At 39.7% G+C, this 24,385-nt stretch overlaps 1 protein-coding gene across 1 annotated transcript in view; it reads left to right on the top strand.

The window, feature by feature from the left end:
- The window catches only part of LOC134064349 (pro-neuregulin-3, membrane-bound isoform), a 60,623-nt gene that overhangs the window by 24,200 nt on the left and 12,038 nt on the right, over window positions 1–24,385 (top strand). Inside the window, exons 2-6 of the mRNA XM_062520265.1 lie at window positions 4,838–4,967; window positions 5,095–5,168; window positions 13,036–13,062; window positions 15,593–15,695; window positions 16,346–16,466. Coding sequence (XP_062376249.1) covers window positions 4,838–4,967; window positions 5,095–5,168; window positions 13,036–13,062; window positions 15,593–15,695; window positions 16,346–16,466 — 455 coding nt within the window. The remainder of the gene's footprint in view (window positions 1–4,837; window positions 4,968–5,094; window positions 5,169–13,035; window positions 13,063–15,592; window positions 15,696–16,345; window positions 16,467–24,385) is intronic.

Raw genomic sequence — 24,385 nt, 5'->3', positions numbered from 1 at the left:
TTATGCCTTTTATTGATGGGATCTGGAAATGACCATGGAGTGGGAATTGAAACCGGGTCGCCCACTTGGGTGCAGGTGCCTCAACCAGTAGCGCCACAGCTGAGTTATTTTAATTCAATTGCACCTATGCCTCCTTAGTATGCTTTGGTTTGCAGAGTAATCCTCATGAAAATGTAGGCCAGGCATCACCAAATGGCGGACCGCGGTCCGGGTCCGGACCCAGTGACGGTTCTGTCCGGACCCTTTAATATTGTCGGCCTAATATTATGAAAAAAGCATCATTAGCCAAGCCAATCAACTCGATTGTACGTTTCAGCAACAGAGAATAGGCCTAGCGGGAGAGAGAAAGCAGATGAGAGAAAATGGCTTGCTCAAAAATAGATGGTGAAAACCGAACTTTTAAAGACAATAAGAAAATATGAACTATTAGCAGAGGATGTACTGGCACAGCTTGATGCAGCTGTTCAGAAAGCAGTATTTGTTTTTTCTTAAAGATACACTTTTATTTTATTCAAAATATTCTGAATGTTTTACTTTAGGCTTAGCCTACTTGAAATATAGGCCCATAGTTCAGGCTGCTCAAAGCTGTGTTTGCACTTTATATTTATATTATTCAGAAAAAAATCAGTGTCTGTTGTCTGTTAACTTTATTGAAATGTAGACAACTACAGTATTGTTTTGCATTCAAGTAGGCTACCATTCAAGTTAATACTTGTTGGTATGTTAAAAGCATATTACTTTGAAAACAGTTGAAATTTAACAATAAATTAAATAGGCCTAGAAATGTAGGCCTACATGCGTTTTTGATTTTATTAACATCAGGGTAGCCTACACTAGGGCTGCACGATATTAGGTAAACATGCGATATGCGATAACATTATTGAGTACTGCGATAACGATATAATTTGCGATATTTAAATATTTAATTTTTTTCTCCATTCTACTTGCTGCTAGCATAGACTGATGCAGACTATTAAAAAAAGAAATGCATTGATTCCATTCCAACATTATTTTTATTGGGAAAAATGCGGCTACAATGGCAATGCCAGACATAAATCATCTCGGCCCCTAAAAACATTTTCTGCTACGGTCAACAAAATTAAGTTGAAATAAATAAAAACTTGAAAACTACTTAAATCATTCAAAATTTGTAATAAATGTTAATCATTTAACTGCATGTCAACTTAAAATGGTTTTCTGACCACTAATTTGTTGAGTCAAGAATGCGTAGCAGAATGGGGTATGATGGCTTAAATCAGGGGTGTCAAACTCATTTTCACCAAGAGCCACATCAGCACAATTGCCCTCAAAGGGCCAGATGTAACCTCTAAGATTTGTAGCACCAGCCGTACAATCTTTAGCATCGGTATAAAACTTCTAAAATCGAGAAGTTGAGAAGAGCAAAAGGTATCAGCATGACATGTTGTTTTTTTGGTAGTTGTGTTTTGTAAAAACAAAACAAAAACCACTGTCAGTTCCAGTTTGACTTTTTAATGAGGGTCACTGGTCAGGAAGAGGTCATGCCATGGATTTTTTTTTTCTCATATTTCTGAGTTTTTAGATTCGAGTATATTCAACTTTACTGTCATTGCACAAGTGAAATACCAGTAATGAAATGCAGTTTTACATCTAACCAGTGATGCAAACGAGTAGGCTAACCGACGTGTCAAAAAGTGCATCCATATGCAGGGTTGCCAATTCTCACGCTCCCGCCATGACACTCACGATTTCAGCATCAATCTCACGCTCTCACGCAGACACAAGAAATGTCACGCCAAAATCCATTCTTTTTCTTCAAACCGTTCATAATCAGTTGGTGATTAGACCACAGCAGAGCATATTGTAGACAGAAAACGAACTTAAGGCATGTATAGGCTCTTTAGATCAATAGCAGGTATAGGTATAAGATCTGTCTACAACGTTCTCAGCGCAGAGAAATTATTTGCGGCGGGCGAGGTGCAAAATGCGCACCATTCGTTTCTGTCGGATTGCTCACGAAGTTCACACTGATATGAATGACACTTGACAGAGCGCGATCTTTCTGATGGCGGCCTATTATTATTAGGCTACATTAATGCAATTCCCTGCAATTCACATACTGTATGTAGGGCCTATACCTACCGTCACTACACACACGGCCATCTAGACATTTTCAGTTGTTGTTGCTGATCCTTATTTGTGAAACAACCTACCAAGTGCTACCACAGTAGGGGGGTCCCTCTCTATGTTCAAGCTTTTGAAGATACTCTTTTACCAATGTATCTTTAATGTTATTTCTCATTTTTAAGTCGCTGGATAGTACTTTTCTACACCACTGGAGATCACTGGATCATGGATTTGACTATCAATGCTATGCATACAGTACAATACTCAACTTTACCTGTCTTTCCCAGTGATATCACAAACTACTTACTGCTTGTTGCCTATGGGGACTATTTTCAGATATCACTGTGCCCATGGTACGTTTGGAACTTCCCTTGATTATTACTCCAGATGAGAGTGTAGTTCCATGTCAAATCAGCCTAGAAAAATGCCAGGTTTCATTTTCAGTTGGTCTTATTGCACTTTCTAACTTGAGAAGAGACACGTTTTAAATGGGAAAATCACCAGAAATCTTAGTCACTTTTAAGCATGTTGCTAGCAGGCGAGAAGCTAATGGTCTAATCCGATTCAATGATCTATGCTAGGCTGAAGCTAAAAGTTGTATCGCCAGACTCACAGAATGGCTGGATGAACGGGAAAAAGGTCAATATCGATTGTTTTGCTCGAGGGGAGGTGGAAAATGACCTTATTTTCAAAAATATCTCTTTAAGGATACTTCAGTCAGGATGAAAGATTGGCATACTCAGCTTAATCTCTCAACTAAAGAGCATTCGGTGTTTCTTACAGAAGTTCAAAACAAATTTACATTTGCAGGTGCATTTTTACAATGTCCAAGCATAGGAAAAAAGTCTCTGCACACTTGGATCCATGCAAAAAAGTGTCATTGTCCAAGCACAAAATTACGTTCAACAAGACAAAAATTCAAATAAAATAGAAAATCAACCCTGTCAACACTTTTACCACGGGTTTTTACAACTTTTGCAACTTTTTACAACTTTTACAAGTTTCAACAGAAATTTACAAGCAGCAGAATCGGAAAGGGTAGGTACAATACACAGGAAGTAGTCTACTTCTTGCATGTTTGCGCTTTTCCAAAGGGTGCTTCCTAATGATGACATAAGGGGATTCCTTTAGTTGGTCATGTCAAACGATACATGTGGAGTTCATTGGTGGTGGTGGTGGTGGTGGTGGTGGTGTGTGTGTGTGTGTGTGTGTGTGTTTCATGTGTTTCAAAATGGTTTCATGATCAGCTGGTAATTTTGTTTATGAACTTGCCACATTGTACCTGAACAGTTACCCTGGCCCATGAAGTTCAAGTCTGTTGGCATTTCGTATAGCGTTCCTCGGGGAGTAGCCTAGCTTATCAATTTCTCCAAGAAAGTCTGGCCTCTTTCAATTTGCTTTAATTTGTTTGACTCTGCAAACTTATTTTCACACCATGCAAGGCGACCGTCATATCATATAACTTCATATGAATGTCCTTGATTGAAATAATAAATGTATAGTTATTAATTTATACAGTTATTAATGAAGTTATCTCATTCCTGTTTGTGACAAGGTCGAGTAAGCTACTTCCTGTGTATTGTACCTACAGCACCCTTTCCATCAGATTCTGCTGCTTGTTAATTTGTATCACATTCCATTCATTCCACTCACAATCTTTGTACAGGCCATGGTTATCTCCCAACTAGACTTTTGTAATTCACTGTTAGCTGGCCAGTTTAGCAAGATCATTACAACTGGTTCAGAATGCTGCAACTTGCCTGGTCTTCAATCAGCCAAACAGGACACATGAACTGCTCTCACAGTTACTCTTCATTGGCTTCCTATAGTGGCCAGAATACATTTTAAATCACTCACCTTGGCCTAAAAGACACTTATTGGATCTGCTCTGTTATTTCAATTCTATGATCCAGCTTTACATTCCCAACCACCAACTGCAGTCTTCTGATGAGTGTCTGTTGTGTACACTAACCATAAACACTAGGTCAAATTCAATACTCATGATTCTTCGATGGTGAAATACTGTAGTGCTCTCCGTTCCTGTGATAGTTTGAGGTCTTTCAAGAGGGGTTAATTGACATATCTGTTAAGCATACTTGATTGGTTAAGTGGTTATTATGAGTTATAGTTTGTATATTATGACATCTATATTATCTATTTTCATTAGGCTGTTCATCATTATGGTCTTGTAGGGATTGTCCATCCTGTGTGTGTGTGTGTGTGTGTGTGTGTGTGTGTGTGTGTGTGTGTGTGTGTGTGTGTGTGTGTGTGTGTGTGTGTGTGTGTGTGTGTGTGTGTGTGTGTGTACGTGTACGTGTGCACTTTGTGCTTTTTTGCATTTCTGGTTAACGCACACTGCATTTTGTTGTCTTTGTACTTGTACTCTGCACAATGAAAATAAAGTTTAATCTAACCTAATCTAATTCAAAGCAGTTCAGACTGTATATTTATTATTTGTGCACCGTATTGTTTAGCAATTGTTGAGTAACTAATGAGAGAGGATGGCCAAGACTTGAGGTTTACAAAAAGTTGTAGGAGTAGGGAGTGAAGAAGACTTGGGAAGCAAACTAAGACGTACCATAACGCAGTACATCTAATTGAAGTTCAATTTCTCTTTTTGTGTGCACTGGCATTTCCCTTGGAAAATATATACTGTCCATTTTTTTTTCCGAAAAGAATAACTACATTCCTTCTTGTCCTTTTTGTCTTCCTTTTTTGTTCTAATCCACAGCATCACCCACTCTGCCGCCTCTGCGCTCAGAGCACTTCAAACAGTGCCATGAAAAAGACCTGACGTACTGCCTGAATGATGGGGAGTGTTTTGTCATTGAGACACTGAGTGGATCACATAAACACTGCAGGTAATTCATAAAGTTTAAGAGTTTCTTCACAGCATCATCCACAGAAAGATGTAACTACCTTGAGATAGCTCCTTATGTGTCTTAATTAGTATACTATTTGCCAAATTAATATTTTGTCTGTTTATAGATGTAAAGAAGGATTCCAAGGTATACGCTGTGACCAGTTTCTCCCAAAAACAGACTCAATTTTGTCAGATCCAAGTAAGTTAACATTTGCCTAATTTAATGACACAAACAGCTCTATCTTACACCCGGTGCAACGTGGCGCTAATCACATCACAATTGTTGTTCCTATCTTGCACCCAAGGTAGTGATGAATTGTTCACCATGCACTCCAGTTCCATTGAACATTTGATCCAAAAATCGCTATCTTACATCCACTAAAAATGCATTACGCCGCTGACCAAGGAAAATCGTAGTCATGTATTGTTGTGTCTGAATGTGTGAAAAGGAAAACTGATTATCCACCACGTTTGAGAACATTTGAGAATTCCTCTATCTTGGGTAATTTAGCTATTGAAAATACCACAAGTGTTCAACTAAGAAAACGGATATTGTTAGCAAGGAATTATTGGATTTGGAGTCAGATGTATTCTACTAGTTAAAACAGTTTGGGGTTAGACATTTCCCTTATTGAGCATGGACACAGTGGAAAATATTTCCAATATAAATCTTCATCAACCGTTTTTTATTCAGGGAGAAAATTGACTGAGATTCAAGCTCTTTTTTACAGCAATGCCCTGAGTTAGAAAACATATAACAACAATATTCAAAATAATAAAACAAGAACAATGAATACTACTAAATACTGTGACAACATATTCAGCCTGTTTCATTTTAAGACTTAATTTTTAAGTCTTCAATATCAAGATTATCTTCCTTTAACGTTGATATTGCAATAAGTACATCTGAATGCTTATTCTCAGTGGATGCACTCATCTGTGTAACGCAATGACGTTGGAATACTTAATGTGAACTTAATTTAAGCAATTTCAATTTCAATTTCATTAGAATTGCTTGATCAAATTGGGTAACCAAGGCATGAATCAATTTTGTAAACTGAAAGTAAAATACTGGATTCATTCTAGACATTTAATTCATGAGCAACCGATGTCTGGTGGGCATAATATGACTTAAGATCAAGTCAGTAACTTGAATGAATGCAGATTTGTTGAGTGTTTCCATAACATTTGAGGCTTCAGAGAATTTGCATGCCTTTTTAACAATTGTTTAAATACAATGCAAATCAATGGAAGAATGGTGTTGCAAATGTGCATTCAAGGCAAATCTTACAATTCGATACATAGACTTCTTACCAGTCAAACGTTTGGACACATCTACTAATTTATGGGTCTTTTCACTATGACTACTGTATTTGTTCAATGTACAATAAAACTGAAACTATGGAACAACACATACGGGGTTATGCAGTAAACAAATAAGTGTAAACAGAAACATCATTTAGGCTCTTCAAAGCAACTATTGTTTACTGTGATGACAACATTTCACACTTGTGGAATTCTCTTGAACAACTTTAGTGAGACACTGGGAATGGTTTTCCAACAGTCTTGAAGTTGTTCATGCAGCACTTGCCGGCTAGCCTAGAAATCTAGACGCACCCTAGCGGACAAAAATATTTTTGCCTAGCGGGATGGTCTAGGGTCGCACCGTTGAGGCCAAGCCAAGACTTGGGCTTTTCTTTGAAGTTTAAGCAGAAAGAAGCACTCAAGTCATTTGTTTTAAAGAAGGATGTATTTGCCGTTTTGCCGACCGGCTATGATTGGTCACAAATGCTGGACTATTACGTGCAGAGGCAGTTTGAAAGACAACTGTTCATCCCACCCACAGGCTTCAACTCTGTGAATGGTCCGACCCCAGACTATACATTTCTGTGTAGTCAAGTCAAGTCAAGTCAGTTTTATTGTCAATACTTCACATGTGTTATACATACAAAGGAATCGAAATTACGTTCCCCGCTATCCCATGCGTAGACATACTGTACATCCAGACAGAACATGACACCACCAGGGCAGACAGGACATGACAACAGTAAAGTGCAGAGACATACAATAAAGTGCAGAGAGCTTAAGGCTTGAATGGCAGGGTACACATATTATAAATAAAATAACAAGCAAATATCAAGATACAAGATAAAGTACAGGATAAGAGGTAATATTTGCTTTGCTTTGTTATCAGTGCAGTGTAGTTTGGCTTGCCAGGCTACTTGTCGGCTGCTTTTGTTCACTCATTTCATGAAGCTGGATATGATGATGCCAATAATGTACAAAGCAGTCATGGAGTAAGATGTGTGCTTGAAGAACATAAGTGACTATTTTAGAAATCTGAAATGATTGGTCAGAGACATAATGTTTAAAGACATTTGACCCACTTATACCTAGAAGCGCTGCGGCCCGGTCATTTGACCGCTTTGACGACCTACTAGAAGCGCCGTGCTGGTGTGAAGTACTTAAAGCGCGGCTGAGGCGGTCAAAAGACAGCTGAGTCCTTAGACTGGGAGGCTGTTACTTAGACACAATGATCGCTAGATGGCGCTTCGTGCACAAATCAAATCGTTTGGTCATAAATTCAGTTTGCACTAAGCCATGTGTCATTCGTGTCAGACCGTGTTGTTGATAGTCTGTGGTTGTTTCATTATGACATACAGCACGTTTGAGTTATCTGTTCATTTATTTGTGTTGATTTGTGCTGTTTGAGGTAAAAACTCTGGAAGAGTTCTTGAACAAACCTTAAGCAAACTTGACTTTCAACTTTTTCATAGTATTTCATTTTTTATATTTCGTTTTTACATTTTGTATGCTACTTAGAAATGTTATTTATAGACTATTTTAAAATGGAGGCATGCGTTCTGTGATTAGGAGCCTGACCCGACGGGAGGGGAAGGATGAAAAATGTCGACCCAACACTGGTGTTCACCGGCCCGCAGTTCGGGTTTGGGCAGATAATCTAAGCTCCAAAATGAATGGGTGGCTAGTTCTAATTCACTCCCCAAATTCACTTCTATTCATTTAATATGGTAATGATAAAAATGATAAAATGCCGAAAATGATAATGATCGGACCTGGAACAGAGAGCCTATAGTCTGGTTTCAATTACACCGTAGCCAGGATTTCATGCCGCATTTTACAGGCTACCGCGGCTACTTTCTAAAACAATTCTCATTCATTTAGGGAGAAGCATCTTGTAGGGTCTAGCTACCTCGGAGGGAGGGAGATAGAGAGAGCAGCTATGCTGAGCAGGCATAGGCGCGAGAAGTAGCCTAATTAAAAATGATGAGTGAAAGATGTTCTCCGTTTTGCAAATTTGTAGGCTATGTTTGCAATGTCTGCTGAAAAAAAACTATAGGCCTATTCTGCTCTACAAAGCAAGAAGGCAGTAACTGCGTTTTTGATCAATTTTTTTTAATTATAATTTTCATGACATTCAACTTGTTATTTTTGGTAAATATCAATATTAATAAGTTAATGTAATGTAACAAAACCTCCACATGTACAATAATTCACCTACAACTACTTAGGCTGGACAGCAGGATAACTTTAAGGTCATTTTTTCAGTTTTTTTCAGTTGTCAGTTACTGCCTTTTTGCTTTGTAGGGCAGTATTGTTTCTACAATTTAAGCTAACTTCTATGTGAATTTGTGATTCAGCATTGAGACACACATTTTAACAGTTTGTTGGGGCAGAGCTGTAGCCCACTGGTTCAGCTTCAGAGCTTCAGCCCCAAAACCCAATAGTTGCTGGTTTGATCCCCGACCTGTTCATGGCTGAAGTTCTTTTGAGCAAGGCATCAATAGAGTATATTCTATTCTATTCTTTTCTATTCACACAACTACACGCACGCTGGCGAATTCGAACATTCTGAAACGCGCATATGCGATGAAACATGATTGCGCAATCTTCCACGAGTTGCCTAAACAGCCAGCCTACAGCCTATGCAGGGGGCAGAGAGAGGGGGTGGGGGTGGGGAGGCAGTTGTCCTCAATGCCGCAGTGATGTCTGTAGCCTAAGTGAACTGGTTAGACGAGTGTATGGGGGAGGGGGAATGATCGGTTTCAAATAGGCTATGTTTGCAATGGATAGTGTGTTATGTATAGACCCCGGAGCCATTTGCTTTGAGAATAATGGCTCGCTGATGAAGTTATTGGCTAGCTAGCTGGCTCAGCCAAAACCTAAATGCTGCTGCAGCCGCCAAAGTTTTCGTGGCTGATAATGGCTTTAGTTGCTTGCCACTTCATGTCTACAGATGTCTATATTGTGCTAGATCTCAATACACAATGTTATTGTATTGTTTTGGACAAAGTTCTGCATGTTTCACTTCAGTGTAGACTGCATGCGTTGTGAACAGCGCAGCAATCTCTGGAAACGGTGGAAGTCGCAGTAATATCGCGTTCAATGCTGTAAATCTGTCTGTTCCAGAATATTTGGTTCATATCATCAATCTTTAGTTTTGGTGTTTGTGCAACCGGGCCCTGAAGATTTAACAAAAGTCTGAGTAGCTCATAGGCCTCATGTAGGCCTAGTTTCTAAGCTATCGTTTATTTTTCATGTGTGTCTCTATGATATAATTATTTTTAGATGCAGAAAGTCTAACTGGCTTTGACAAACTGAGTTTGTCAGATGGCGGCTCAATTTGGCTTTGAAAGTTATTGGCTGGCGAAATTATTTTTCGTTAATGGTAAACAGTATTGTGATACATCCGTTTATTTCAGATAGTTTGTTATTAAAGAGGAACTATGCAGGATTGGCAATTTCATCTCTGGTTTCGGTTTTCATTTTCACTCGTTTTATGCTCGCATTTTCTCTGCAGAGCTTCCCCGACAGCTTTAGCGTGTATATTTATACATGTATAGGCTATATTTAAATATATAAATTGCAAGCGTGGTTCTTCGTCTCAGACTTCCAGATGTAAACAAGGAGCGATCGTCTCCTGCAGAAAGTTGCATAGGGTCTCAAAATAATTGTTCATCGATGTTGAAAAACGGACAGTGAATTCAGTCAATATAAGCTACACCATTTCGCTCGTGCCTAGATGTGAATCCGAGTCTACTGCTTATTAGTCGAGGGAGTTAACGTTGCGCCACTGAACGTTTCCTACTGTATATAATTGGAAATGGGTTTTTGACGCGACGTAACTCAGTCAGTCCAGCAAAAATGCTTATACATTAGTCTGAGCTTTAAAAGATAGCCTACAAATAGAAGATAAAATATACAACTATGAATGTACATGTGCATACGCGTCCTACGTACATAAATAGGCTACGATGAATTTCAGCTGAAAATATTTTTTACACACGTAGGCCTGTCGCAACGTTTTCAAAACAAACTTGCATTTTACCACTGTAAATCGCCTCCATAGACTATGCCATGTAAATGAAAAATAGTTATTAAAATAAATCACATATATAATACATATTGCACATATATAAACTATATGTTTTATGGTAAAATATTATTCTCATGCCCGACTGACAAGAAACCCTTGCGACATCTGCTGTGAGAAAAGAGAATAGCAGCCTGGACAAACATGGCCGAACGTGAGACAACATAGTGTTGTCACATAAGTGAGCGCAAAATAGCTCTAAACTAGCTTGTACCGGTGTGCTTTTGATCATGTAAAAATTCTGGGTGACAAAACACGCGTAAAAGTCGTGAACGTAGGGTCCTGGAATTTAATCGAGTGAAAAGATTTTTTTTTTTTTTGTAATCGCTGCGGTCAAATGACCGCAGCCCGGCAGTTCTAGGTATATCTAGGTCAAATCTACACGGGGCTTCTAGTAATACGCATCAGCGGTCAAATGACCGGCGCTTGGCGCTTCTAGTGTTAAGGCATGTCTGGTCCACATTCGCAAATTTAACAGCGGGATTTTGTGATCAGAGGCCAGACGCATTGTTCAAAAGGGTTGTACTTATGTTTATTAATCAGTCATGGGTGTGTTTTGGGCGTAACATCCTTCAAACCACTTTGGCAGAACTAGGCCTATGCTTATGGGAGACCATATTACGTTCATACTAATTTCTTTTATGACCACCTAAGCAAGATTTTGGAGTGAACCCTTTTTAATCTACGAATGTAGGCTAAATGTTGAATAGTCTATGCCAAAGTTGTTTTGAGTCTATATAGCCTTCTTATTCACTCGTTTTGTTCAGGGTGAAGTCAATCAAACTCCCAATTCAGACCATCATAACTTTTTCATTATAATAATTTCTTTATTCTCCTATTTATGTAGGCAACTATCTAATTTCTCTCGATGTTCAATTTGATGACTTTCGATGAAAATCCTGTAGATGGCGCTTGTAAATGAAACAGAAATCCTCTAGAATTGGCAACATATGCTCTTTTCGTCAATCTACGGGTTTGGTCTACTTTTTCTACCTCATGCACAAGCAGACATAAAGCTGACCTAAACCTTGTTTAAATAAATGAGGACAAGATGCAGCTAATTTGAGTTAATGGAACGGCTTCAGCCCCATGTGAAAGCCTACGCTAGTTCAAGCCAGGCTATGTCTTTTAAGCGCCACTTTCTTTAGCGAGGTTGATGGAATACCTCCCTGGGGGGAATTCTCCTGTGTGTGTAAGGGTGCACAAGGCAAAACAAGCACGTAAGTGCGGCATATTAGCCTGTGTGAATTCTCCCCTGTCTCCATCTGTCATTTACGTGTGATGGATGGAGTTACACGTTTTGGGAGGAGCAACCCCAAAATCTGGGCGTTCCTCATGTATACAACTCTTGCTCGCATTCTGCCACTGGCTTAAGCATCTTTTCACTCCCAAGGGCTGTATTAAGGTCGAGTGTCACTACAAGGTGAAACAGCATATTGTTTGATGTCAGCAGTAGGCCTAGTTTTACATGGAGGTTACAAAGGTTACAAAGAACGTTACAAATGAACAAATTTTGATGCTTAATAAGCTGATATGGCTTCATGCCCCCCCCCCCCCCCCCCCCACCCCCCCCATTTCCGTGTCATACAGCGGCATATTTCTCAACATTACCTTATCCATGAGGCCACTGTGCATTGTTAAATAGGGAAAACCCTGTTATAATCACCCACTTTGGATATTGGAGCTTACTGACTGTGGATCTTTAGTTTGAACTTGACGTGAAGTCATAATCCCATAGCCTACTTCGTTGGAATCTGTCCACTTTTCACAGAAGTCATCTACACATTTGCACTTTCAGCTCTATTGTTATGGAAGTTGGCATGTTTTGCCAGTCTCTCTACTGCATTCAAAGCTGCAGGTGTCAGTCTACAGAATCATCATAGATAAATTGATATTAGAAGCACCTGCCATTGAGTTTTTAATTATGAATCTACACACATCTTGAGTCTTTACAAACAAACCTCAAAGCAAAAGTGAAATTTCACAAAGTCAATTCCTTGTAAGGCTATGTGATGACACACCATTTTACTGTAGGCTATTCTCTATTCAGTTCACTATGCTTACGTTTACAAAATCAAAGACTGGTTTGTGTTCTTTCTGGATTTAAATGTCCTTCAGAAGGTCAATGAGAAAGTCCACGTTCCACATTTTCATATCAACCTAAATTAAGGAGGTGGTGGATCAGTCTGGTTCTTTTCTAAATAAATCATGCCTCTTTCATAAGTAATGCTTTTCAGTTGGGTGTAAGATAGTGATTTTTGGATCATCTATTTTTCTACGCTGGTAGCCTACGCAATGTTCAATTTTCAATGGATAGGAGCACAAGATGAAATATTCATTACTGAATAAGATAAGAATTCAGCCTTCCATCGTGTTTAGACCTAGGTTGTGCCAAGTCAAGTGTATGATATAGCCTTTTGTTTTCTTCTGTTCAAAATGTTTTCATGCATGATATTCTTCAATATAGACTAAGTTACAATTAATGAATATGTTTGTTATACATTTGAGTAAAATATTGCATACAAGTTTTATGTGTCTTGTAAATTGTTTGTTAACACACCTTATTATACAAAGCATTGCCTAAATCATTGAATTGATTTTTCTTTGCTCTTTTTCTCATTTTCTGTTACATTATCCACATTCTGTTTTTGTATTCTCTTTATTTGTGCAGCTGAACATTTGGGCATTGAGTTCATGGGTAAGTGATTTTTGTATAATGAATCTATTAACATACATTTCTGCTGGAAAACCTTTAATTGAAAGTAAATAATGGTGAGATGGACTGCACACAACATTGTATTTGTGTGTCAGGTTCATCCACAGACCTATAATTACTCTTCCTACCCAAACTGCAACCTAATATGGAAGGGTGGACTGCAAGATAAAAAATAAGTGGCTGAACCGGTGTCTCTCAGTATTTTAAGTACTACCTCCTCCACCTACTTGTATGGTTTAGTGATTCGCCGGCCAGAGACACAGTCAATGCTGTGAGTCAACTGGGTGTGCCACAGTTCCACTTTTGCATGCAACAGACATCCAATGCCTCTTATCAAGCCAGTAATTACGGTACACACACTGCTAGAACCATACTTCTAGGACCACCATCACCACCATGATGCCATTCAGGCTGTACACAATTGAACTTCCGGACATTATGTGTTAACTCATGATCATCCGCTAAGACTGTGGCATCAAAAGCATTGGATCTGCCATGCTCACATACAGTTGTGCTCATAAGTTTATGAACCCATGCTAAATCTGACTGAAAAGAGGAATATAAAATCATCATTTGACAATTGATCTTAAAATGCTTTAATTTAAAAAATGAGGAAAAATACAACCTTTAAGGACACCAATTTTCTTTGTGGATGAATCATTTATGGTAAACAAATAAATGTTCTCCATTAAAATACAGGGAGTGCAAGTGCCGTATTTTTCAGACTATAAATTCAAATTCAAATTATTTTATTAGAGGATGGAGCATCTCGTTTTCGAGGGGGTCCTCAACATACACCAAAAACACCCAACACACACACACACACACAAACACAAACACACACACACACACACAGACTGAAGCTCTTCATCGTTGCCAAACACCCCAACCCATCTCTTCCCTACCCAAAACAGAATTACATAAGATACAAAAGTACCACAAAAAAGACAATAGTAAAAGTAATAAAAGTAAAACAGAATATATTAAGTACAGTAGATCTTAGATGTTAGATATTACGGGAGAGAACCCTGACTAAATAGAAAAAATAAACAAATACACAAATACACCACCAAGACAAACATATATGTACATACACATACATATGCATACACATACACACACATACAAACATACTGTATATGTATACTGTGCATACATACCTACACACATAAACATACATGTACATGCACACATGCATGTACTCACACATGCACACACACATACACTTTGGAAGAGAGCCATTAAATGAGGAGAGGGTGTAAGTCATAGGCTTACACTGGAAAAACATTTACACTCATCACCTAAGTGCAGATACTGTAGGTTAAGAGAGATGATTTAAAGAGTGAAAAAGAAGAGATTGAAGAAGTAGACCTTAATGAGCAAGGTAAACTGTTCCAATCAGAGAGAGCTTTAAAAGTGAAAGCACGCCTTCCCACTTCTTTTGATATATTTGGGACAGAAAAGAAAAGATGATCATGATGTCTGAGGCCATAGGTTGACCTATATGGGGTTAAGTATTCTTTCAAATAAAGAGGATAATTTAAAAAGATACATTTACTCAGTGACAAGAGGTTCAACTGACAGTACATATGGCAATGATGAGTTAGAAATGGACACCTCAGCACAAAGCGGCAGATACTGCTGTAAACAACATTTAAAGATTTAAGGTGGGATTCTGTAGTAGGCTATTCATATAAACTATATCAGCATAATCAATTATCGGAAATAAAAGTTGAGTAACAATTCTTAGCCTAATCTGCTGTGTGAAACAGTTAATTTATTGATATAAAAGTCGTAAATTCTGAAGTATTTTCCTCCTAATAGAATCGATATGAGGCTTGAAAGAGAGGTTCGAATCAAGCCAGAAGCCCAGATAGGTACATGGAGGTTCCATGTAGTTGAATGGAAGCATAGTTGATGATAACTGACAGTTGGAATCGTTAAAAAGTTCAATAGATGAGTAGTTTCAATGGTTAAATGATTTAATAGTGTATTATAGCAGTGAGGACTTTTATTTTGAAACAGTTGTGGACAGAGGAAACAGTTAACAGGATATGTAGTCTTCTGAGAGACTGTATGCTTAAAGCCAGAGAAACTGACAGTTGGCTGCAGGTGGCTGACCAGCTGGCGTAAGATTCTAATTGCTGCCGTAAGATTCTAATTGCTGCCGTCTATGGGGGAAATTGTAATAGTTTTTAACTAATAGTTTAAAAAGTTACAAAGTTACAAAGTTGACAAGTCATAGCACACATGTCCTAAGTAAGATGTACGTAACACAGTTTGAATGAAGTTTCTACGTTAAACGGTTCAAGCTGAATTGCGTGCGTTTGAAGAAGAAGAATACAAAGTTGAAGTTGAAGCCTAGGAAGAACTGTACAGTGCATTTTTGTGCACTGTAATAAGAAGACTTTGGAAGAACAGGGTTAGGTGTTATGATCAAGGGCACCTCAGTCATGGATGTGGACATTAATATGTGGATTGAAGTATATTATTGGATTTTTTTTCTCTCCAGAGAGTAAAGCAGTTTACAAGAGACAAGTACTTTCTATCACCTGCATCACCACAGGGATCAGCCTTCTAGGCACAGTGTGCATGGCTCTCTACTGCCGCAACAAGTAAGTATGTTGTAGCACTACACAGATATTATGGGACCTTGCATAATAACATCATCTTTGTGCATATTATCAAGCTGGGTCTGCATGACATGTTATTGGGGCCGAAGTAATAAAGCTGCTTAAATCCACTCACAATAATCATTCCAATTCTATTGTAGCCTCTAAAAGATCTTCTACCTGAGCAGCAAAAAACAATTTGGTCAAACAACAAATATCTTACACACTCTAAATTACGCACAATTTCCTTAGTGTGTAAGTCCCTAATAAATTGAATAAAAAATTATCATTCGAGAGAGTGTTAAGGTAAGTCTCTTCATACAAAAAAAAACACCTCAAATAGATTTTCTGAACTGACTAGAAAAATAGCAAGCTCTATCTGGTGCCACGTTTAAGCTTGTCAGTTAGCATAGTGTTGTCATGAACCATTCTACCCCAAATGTTTGAGATTTTCAAATATTATTCACATGTGTTGGTGCTAGGTGGTGGCCTGGGCAATTTACCACAAATTGTCTGTTTTGACTTGTAGGCAATTTATTGTATACTGCATGTAGACTCAGCAACTTTATTATTTGTCAATATCAGTGTTTTTGTGCTCAGTTCACAATTAAAAGTTGTTGAGTCGCTTGTGATATACTCATGATATCCCACAGACGACGCAGGGAAAAGCTCCAAGTCCATTTGAAGGAAGGCCACAGCCTGAAGAACTACTTGGTAAATGACCCCAGCCACAAACTCTGCTTGAGACCTCATGGAAGTTTGCAGCCACAAAATGTGAGTGTTGCATAGCCAAATCTTGACTGTTTTGTGTACAGCAGAATCTTTGTAAGAACATGTTTTTCAAGTATTTACACATAAAGACATACAGACCTATAATGTAGTATAAGGGTAATTTCTCCCCTCTGCCCTTCATTTTGCCCTCTATTTTGCACATTCAGGATTAGGGATTGGGGATGTTCCACTTTTCTTTGGGATAGAGGAGTGGGTTAAATTGTAAGGGCTAAATGACCATTGAAATATATACTTTTCTTGAGAACTTTTTCAGAGAGCTTTATGTAGGCTACACATGGATCAAGGCTACCTCTGGCTGGAATGAAGCCTGTAAAGGTTAATATAGGCTACTCTACTCCATATTCACATGCAAAACAAACATACAATTGGATTGTTATACAGTGCCTATTGAAAACCATCATACCCCTTTGAAATAGTTACTTTATTTGTCTTACAGCCTGAAATCAAAACCCATTTAATTTTTCCAGGTTTATTTACAAATTTAGCTGTACAACATCAAAATAATGAAAAAAAAAAGTCAACATTTCTGAAAATATGATGAACAATGAATAACAGGGTCATCATACCCCTGATTTCTCCAAACATAGCGCTTGGAGCTCAGTGCAAAAACACATCTGGAATAATCTGTTATCATGTGGAAAAAGGTTTATGGTCAGATGACTAAGATTGAACCTTTGGACTGAACTGAATAGGCTTTTATTATTGCCCTTGATCTTAAAGGTACATTATGTAGGATTTTCAGTGTTTTAGTACCTCAAGTCAACGTCTGCATTCATAAATAGATCCTCTTTGGTGTAAAATAACCTATGGCAATGATCTGACTTGTCCTACTGGGCGGAGAATCACTTCTCTGCATTTACATAGAGAGGGACGTTCACCGGAAGGCTTCCATGTCTTTCCGGTGTATAGAACAATATGAAGTGCCGAGAGGGACATAAACACTACCTGTTAATACCGCTGGGGAAAAACACGTTTCACGTTACACAGAGAAGCAGCGTGAAGACGGCCATTTCTATACAATCTAAGACTGCAGATTCGTAAAGAAACGCAAGCACCCACATCATAAGTGTATCTAAATTAGCTATGTACCAAACATGACATTTTACCGTGACTCGAGGAGCTGTAACCAACCTGTAAGGTTGCGTGTACAAAACTGCTAGCTAGCTAGCGAACATCACTTCCCATTAGGCTACGCCTTCGGTGCAAACGTTAGCTAGCTAGCTCGGTTAACAGGCTAAATAAAATGGTTTATTGTGTCTGAAAGTGTGTTTTATTGGTATCACACACAAGCAATGACAATGGGGAAGTTTCGATTTTATGTTATTTCAGGTTAGTTTGCAATAACAAGTTTAACCACAGTCCTTAGCTACCTAGCTAGCCAGCCTGACTAGCCCTTCCCATTATTTTTCTATGTAGCCTACTGTGCTAGCTAGCTATTGTGCTTAGCTCGGTTAACAGGCAAAGTTAATTAATTTATTACGTGTCCGAAAGTGAGCTTTATTGCCATCACACACAAGCAACGACAAGAGAAAAGTTATGTTTTGACTAGGAGACTGGAACTAGGGCCATTGATAGATAGATACTTTATTGATCCCCAAGGGGAAATTGTCTTGGTAGATTCACGACGAGATTAATATACTGCAACGACCTAATGAATGTTTTGCAACGGCTTGCAAATGCTGGCAACGATGTGCAACGTTGAATCATAGACAGTAAAAGAAAATGTAATTTAATTCACACCTCCGCAACAGTTTTGTCTCGTCGCAGATCTTTGGGTTATGTTTTTGACGTGAGATGGCTACCGTAGTCTCTATAGGCTGCAATATAATCCCTAACCGCTAGATGGGAGAATTTCACAATGAAATTTCCTCAGGCTTACATAGTGTCCGTTTAAAACACCATGCAGGGCCAAAATTACAAGTAAAGTAACAACATAACTTTGTTGAACATTTGGGCTGCAAAAGATCAGGAAGTTAAAGGTAGGGTATGGAATTCACGTTTTTGGCCATTTTTGCAAAATCCTATTCCTAATCCATTTACAGCAACTGAGTTGGAAATTAAACACGTCAGTCATCAGTGGAACGGGCAGGGCTCGAAAAACTCCAGCTAATTATATTCTTGACCCTCTAGCATCATTTCACAGCTCGTTCATCAATCTAACGGTCATACTCCTTTTGCGATAATGTATTATAATATATATATTATAAACTCATCTGCCTTTGGGGATTTGTGGAACTATTACCTACAAGAATATAGAACTAGCTAGCAAAGTAACCTGCTTGGGGAGGAAGCTGATGTGAGCGATTGTATGGAGACTTAGTACAGACACCAGGGCTGGCTTTTCATTTTATATAGCTCTACCCCTGTCAAGAGTGCCTAGCCTGGCTTGCTCTCGTGCATCTGAATTCTCGTTCGTGCATGAATGCTCATCCATGTTCTTCGAAGGGTGCAGTTAGGGGTAGGTATTTGAGTTGTGTATTTTCAAAATCTTTAATGTGAATTGTATTACCCTGGAAATCCAAAGTTCTCGCGAGAACACAATTTGAATTGTGTCTGCAAGATACTCTGGCCACGAATAATGATGCAAGTTAAGGAAAGTTAAACTGATGACGACAACACTGCATCATTCAAAACTCAGTACACATTGGTCGTAATGTTATCTAATTGCGTCGAAGTCCGGAATCAGTCAGAGTAAATATTCGTCTACTGTTATCCAATTGCGTGCAGTGAGATTTTCAAATGTTAAAGGTGGGGCTACAGCTTAGCCTGATTGCCATCGACTTGAAAGGCTCTGCGAGACTTTAGTCTGACCAAGAGCCTGTGCTAACACGGTTTCTCCAAGCGCTGGTTGACCCGCCTCCTAACACTAGAAGCGCCAAGCGCCGGTCATTTGACCGCTGACGCGTATTCCTAGAAGCGCCGTGTGGGTTTGACCTAGATATACCTAGAACTGCCGGGCTGCGGTCATTTGACCGCAGCGATTACAAAAAAAAAAAAATCTTTTCACTCGATTAAATTCCAGGACCCTACGTTCACGACTTTCCCTAAATACGCCTGTTTTGTCACCCAGAATTTTTACATGATCGAAAGCACACCGGTACAAGCTAGTTTAGAGCTATTTTGCGCTCATTATGTGACAACACTATGTTGTCTCGCGTTCGGCCATGTTTGTCCAGGCTGCTATTCTCTTTTCTCACAGCAGATGTCGCAAGGGTTTCCTGACAGTCGGGCATGAGAATAATATTTTACCATAAAACATATAGTTTATATATGTGCAATATTTATTATACATGTGATTTATTTTAATAACTATTTTTCATTTACATGGCATAGTCTATGGAGGCGATCTACAGTGGTAAAATGCGAGTTTGTTTTGAAAACGTTGCGACGTTCTATTAGGCAGGCCTACATGTGTAAACAATATTTTCAGCTGAAATTCGTCCGTCGTAGCCTATTTATGTACGTAGGGCGCGTATGCCTACGTACATTCATAGTTGTATCTTATCTTCTATTTGTATGGAGTGAGATAGCTGTCAATATATTCGTGTCATAGATTTGATGCACGTTCGTATTTGTCTGTAGTCGTGCATAAAATACATATTTGTGAGTTCTCAAATGAGTCCAGTCGTGCATAAAATATATTGTGTGTAGCCTATTTTATCCATCAGAATACGGATGGGAAAAAAATACGAATTCAAAAATTACAAGTAGCCTACGAAATCAAACTTTACAGGTAGGCTTTCATTTATGAGTAGGCTACGACTTCGCACAAGTGACTGAACTGTCAAAATACGTCATCGCCACACAACCACTCTCATTGTCGTTGGTGGATGTAAAGAGCAACACCAGCACGGCCCTCTTTTATACTCCAGATTTTGCTGAGAGCATGACTGAGACATTACTTTGCTGGACTAACTGAGTTTCGTCGCAGAACAAGTAAAACGGCAAGTGGCGCAGCGTTATCTTCCCCACCTGCGACGCTGAAGGCCCGGGTTCACATCCTGGCAGTAGCCTAATATTATAGCTCATTGACTGAATTCATTGACCGTTTTTGAACGTCGACGTACAATTATTTTTTGTTAATGTTTTTTAATAACAAGCTCTCTGAAATTTGTTTACCATTAACGAAAAATAATTTCGCCAGCCAATAAGCCAAATTGAGCCGCCATCTGACAAACTTTGGCTAAGCCAGTTAGACTTTGCATCTAAAAATAATTATATCAGAGACACACGCGAAAAATAAACGCGAGCCTATAAACGATTCCCACTGGATACACCATATCAGTAGCCTATTGTGCTCGTTGCTACGATAGGCTACACAGGACTCAGTTGCATGTTCTGTAGACATGAAGTGGCAACTAAAGCCATTATCAGCCATGAAGCCAGCCGTTATTCTCAAAGCAAATGGCTTCGGGGTCTATAGGCTACATAACACAGTGTCCATTGCAAACATAGCCTATTTGAAACCGATCATTCCCCCTCCCCCATACACGTCTAACCAGTTCACTGGGGGGGGGAGGGTCGTTTTGCTACGTGTGGATATGATCTTAGGCTACAGACATCACTGTGGCATTGACACCTCCCCACCCCCACTCTGCCTCCTGCATGGCTGTAAGCTGGCTGTTTGTTGTTTACATGCAACTGGTGGAAGAATGCGCAATCATGTTTCATCGTATATGCGCGTTTTAGAATGTTCGAATTCGCCAGCATGCGTGTAGGCTCGTTGTGTGAATAGAAAAGAATAAAATATACTTTATTGATGCCTTGCTCAAAAGAACTTCTGCCATAGTCTACCCAGGTCGGGGATCGAACCAGCAACTATCGGGCTTCGAGGCTAAAGCTCTAACCAGTAGGCTACGGCTCTGTTCCTTTGCATTGTGGATGTGTGTCTGAATTCAAAATCACGAATTCACAATAGGCCTATAGCTGTTTTTCAGCAGACATCGAAACATAGCCTACACATTCGCAAAACGGAGAATGTCTTTTTCACTCATCATTTTTAATTAGCCTACTTCTCGCGCCTATGCCTGCTCAGCATTTCTGCTCTCTGCTCCCTCCCTCCCTCCGAGGTAGCTAGACCCTAGATGCTTCTCCCTAAATGAATGAACATTGTCTTAGAAAGTAGCCGCGGTAGCCTGTAAAAGCGGCATGAAATCCTGGCTACTGTGTAATTGAAACCAGGTTAGGCTCTTTGTTCGGTCCGATCATTTTCGGCGGCGCGAACATAGACCTATTAAATGAATAGAAGTGAATTTGGGGAGTGAATTAGAACTAGCCATCCATTCATTTTAGATCTTAGATTATCTGCCCAAACCCGAACTGCGGGTTACGGATCTCGAGATCCAACAACACCGGTGTTGGGTCGACATTTTTCATCCTTCCCTCCCCTCCCGTCGGGTCAGGCTCCTAATCACAGAACGCGTATGCCTCCGTTTTAAAATAGCCAATACCGGTATTTCTAAGTAGGCTAGCATACAAAATGTAAAAACGAAATATAAAAAATGAAATACTATGAAAAAGTTGAAAGTCAAGTTTGCTCAAGGTTTGTTCAAGAACTCCTCCAGAGTTTTTACCTCAAACAACACAAATCAACACAAATAAATGGACAGATAACTCAAACGTGCTGTAGACCTATGTCATAATGAAACAACCACAGACAACACAGTCTGACAAATGTATTCAAACGATTTGATTCGTGCACGAAGCGCCATCTAGCTGTCATTATGTGTAAGTAACAGCCTCCCAGTCTAAGGACTCAGCGGTCTTTTGACCGCCTCGCCGCGCTTTAAGTAGTTCACAACAGCACGGCGCTTCTAGTAGGTCGTCAAAGCGGTCAAATGACCGGGGCGCGGCGCTTCTAGGTATAAGTGGGTCAGAGGGGCGCGGCGCTTCTAGTGTTAAGTGCCTCGATTTGCTACTGGTCGATGTCAGAAAGCGGTTTGCCGAGTTTAAACCAATAATAACACTCTTTCCTCTGCCTTGAACACGCCTCTACCCAGAGCCGTTGGAGCTGCTCAAAGTTGATTGGTTCTCGACCAAAGGGGGCAGTTCCGCAGATTTGGGGAATTCAGAAATCCTTCCCGATTAGCAGTTGATCAGACCAGCGACAGCAACGCCGAAGGTGTTACGTCACTGGGAGAGCGTGCCAGGCTAGCTACAGCTATAGTGGTGTTGGTCTGTATTAGGCCCTATGGGTTTAGTTGGGAGAGAGATGCATGAGGATAACATGTCTGTATCCAGTTGGCAGATTTTGCTCAGGATCAAGTGAAAACTAGCCTGGTGAATTTCAGTGCCTATTTATTTTGAATTTTTGAACAGTTTTCGTTTTCCTTTTTTGGAGTGTTTAAAAACAGAAAAATAAAAAAAGGACACTTTTTGAAATCATTTGGCCTTCTCTAGCTGCGTTTCCATTGACCATTAAATTGACCTATGGCTAAGTCCCGCCCCCTCCACTCACTCGGACAAACAGTCAACATTCGGTGACAGACGCTACGGCAGCTGACCCAGTAGGAGACCTACTTAGTAACGCGTTACAAACAGTTACTTAGTAACGCATTACTGGCATCACTGCTTGTGTCATTCTAAAATGTTGAATCCACAGCTCCTCTGTGAACTCGCCGACAACACTTTCCCAAAAACACCGCATACGCAACCGCTCCCACGTAGGCTATAACCCCGCGTTCACACTGACTACGTCCGTCAATAAATCTCTTTCACTTTGCATGGGGCTGACTTGAAATGCATTGTGGGTCCGTCCATTTCTTCAGCTCCGTTGCCTCCGTCAAGAAAGTTGAGAAATGTTCAACTTTTCAGGCAGCGACGGATCCTTCAGCCAATCAGATCACGTGTATGCAAATACACATACGGTAGACACAACCTCCGAGATCCGTTGACGGACGTAGACAGCATGAACGCGGGGTAAGGGGCTTGCAGTGCCTCCAGCAGTCTCATTCGCCTCCTCTGCTGATGGCTGATAATCAGCGTTAGTGCCGTGGTGGCAATTTGAATGTATTTAGTGTAAATCTGGGTTATGTTGATATCCGCCATGTCTCCTAATGACTTAAAGAAGACCCTATGCAACTTTCTGCAGGAGACGATCGCTCCTTGTTTACATCTGGAAGTCTGAGACGAAGAACCACGCTTGCAATTTATATATTTAAATATAGCCTATACATGTATAAATATACACACTAAAGCTGTCGGGGAAGCTCTGCAGAGAAAATGCAAGCATTAAATGAGCGAAAACGAAAAACGAAACCGAAACCAGAGATGAAATCGCCAATCCTGCACAGTTCCCCTTTAAATTACGCTAGAATACACACAATTTTAATTTAGTTTATAGCCTAATGTTAGGGAATCACCGCAATTGCGAAAATTGTGATTTTTGACATTAAGACAATATCGACAAAGTTTTTGCGCATATTAGCAATGGAAACGCGACTTCTGCCCACTCCGCTGCCGTCCATCCTGATTCCTGTTACAACGGCCGTATCTTGAATGGTTAATCAATTATTCAACTAGAAAAGCACTCAGAGAGGGTAGACCTCCGCCTGTATTGTTTGTCCTTGGTTGTCATACATTTGAACCTAAACTATTCAGATCGCCACCATGTGGCCATACCATGCCATTACTCCTTTAACTGAAAAACATCACCGCCTCCTGAATCCAAACGGTGATACGGATCACTCCCAAAATTTGATCGTTTCTTCCGTGGGTCATTTCAGACCTTCTCTGAAAATGTCATCGACATTTTTATTTGTCTTGCTAATGAACAGACAGACAAGCAGACAGACAAACAGACAGACAAACAAACAAATCTAACCTCCTTGGCAATTATCCATTCACACCAGTACCTAGCAGTAGGTTAGGCCATGCTGTCACTGGATGAGTGAAGGAAGCAA

The sequence above is a fragment of the Sardina pilchardus genome, chromosome 18 (genome assembly GCF_963854185.1).
Source record: "Sardina pilchardus chromosome 18, fSarPil1.1, whole genome shotgun sequence".
Lineage (NCBI taxonomy): Eukaryota > Metazoa > Chordata > Actinopteri > Clupeiformes > Clupeidae > Sardina > Sardina pilchardus.
The sequence above is the reverse complement of the archived record's forward strand: the minus strand, read 5'-3'. Positions and strand labels throughout refer to the sequence as shown.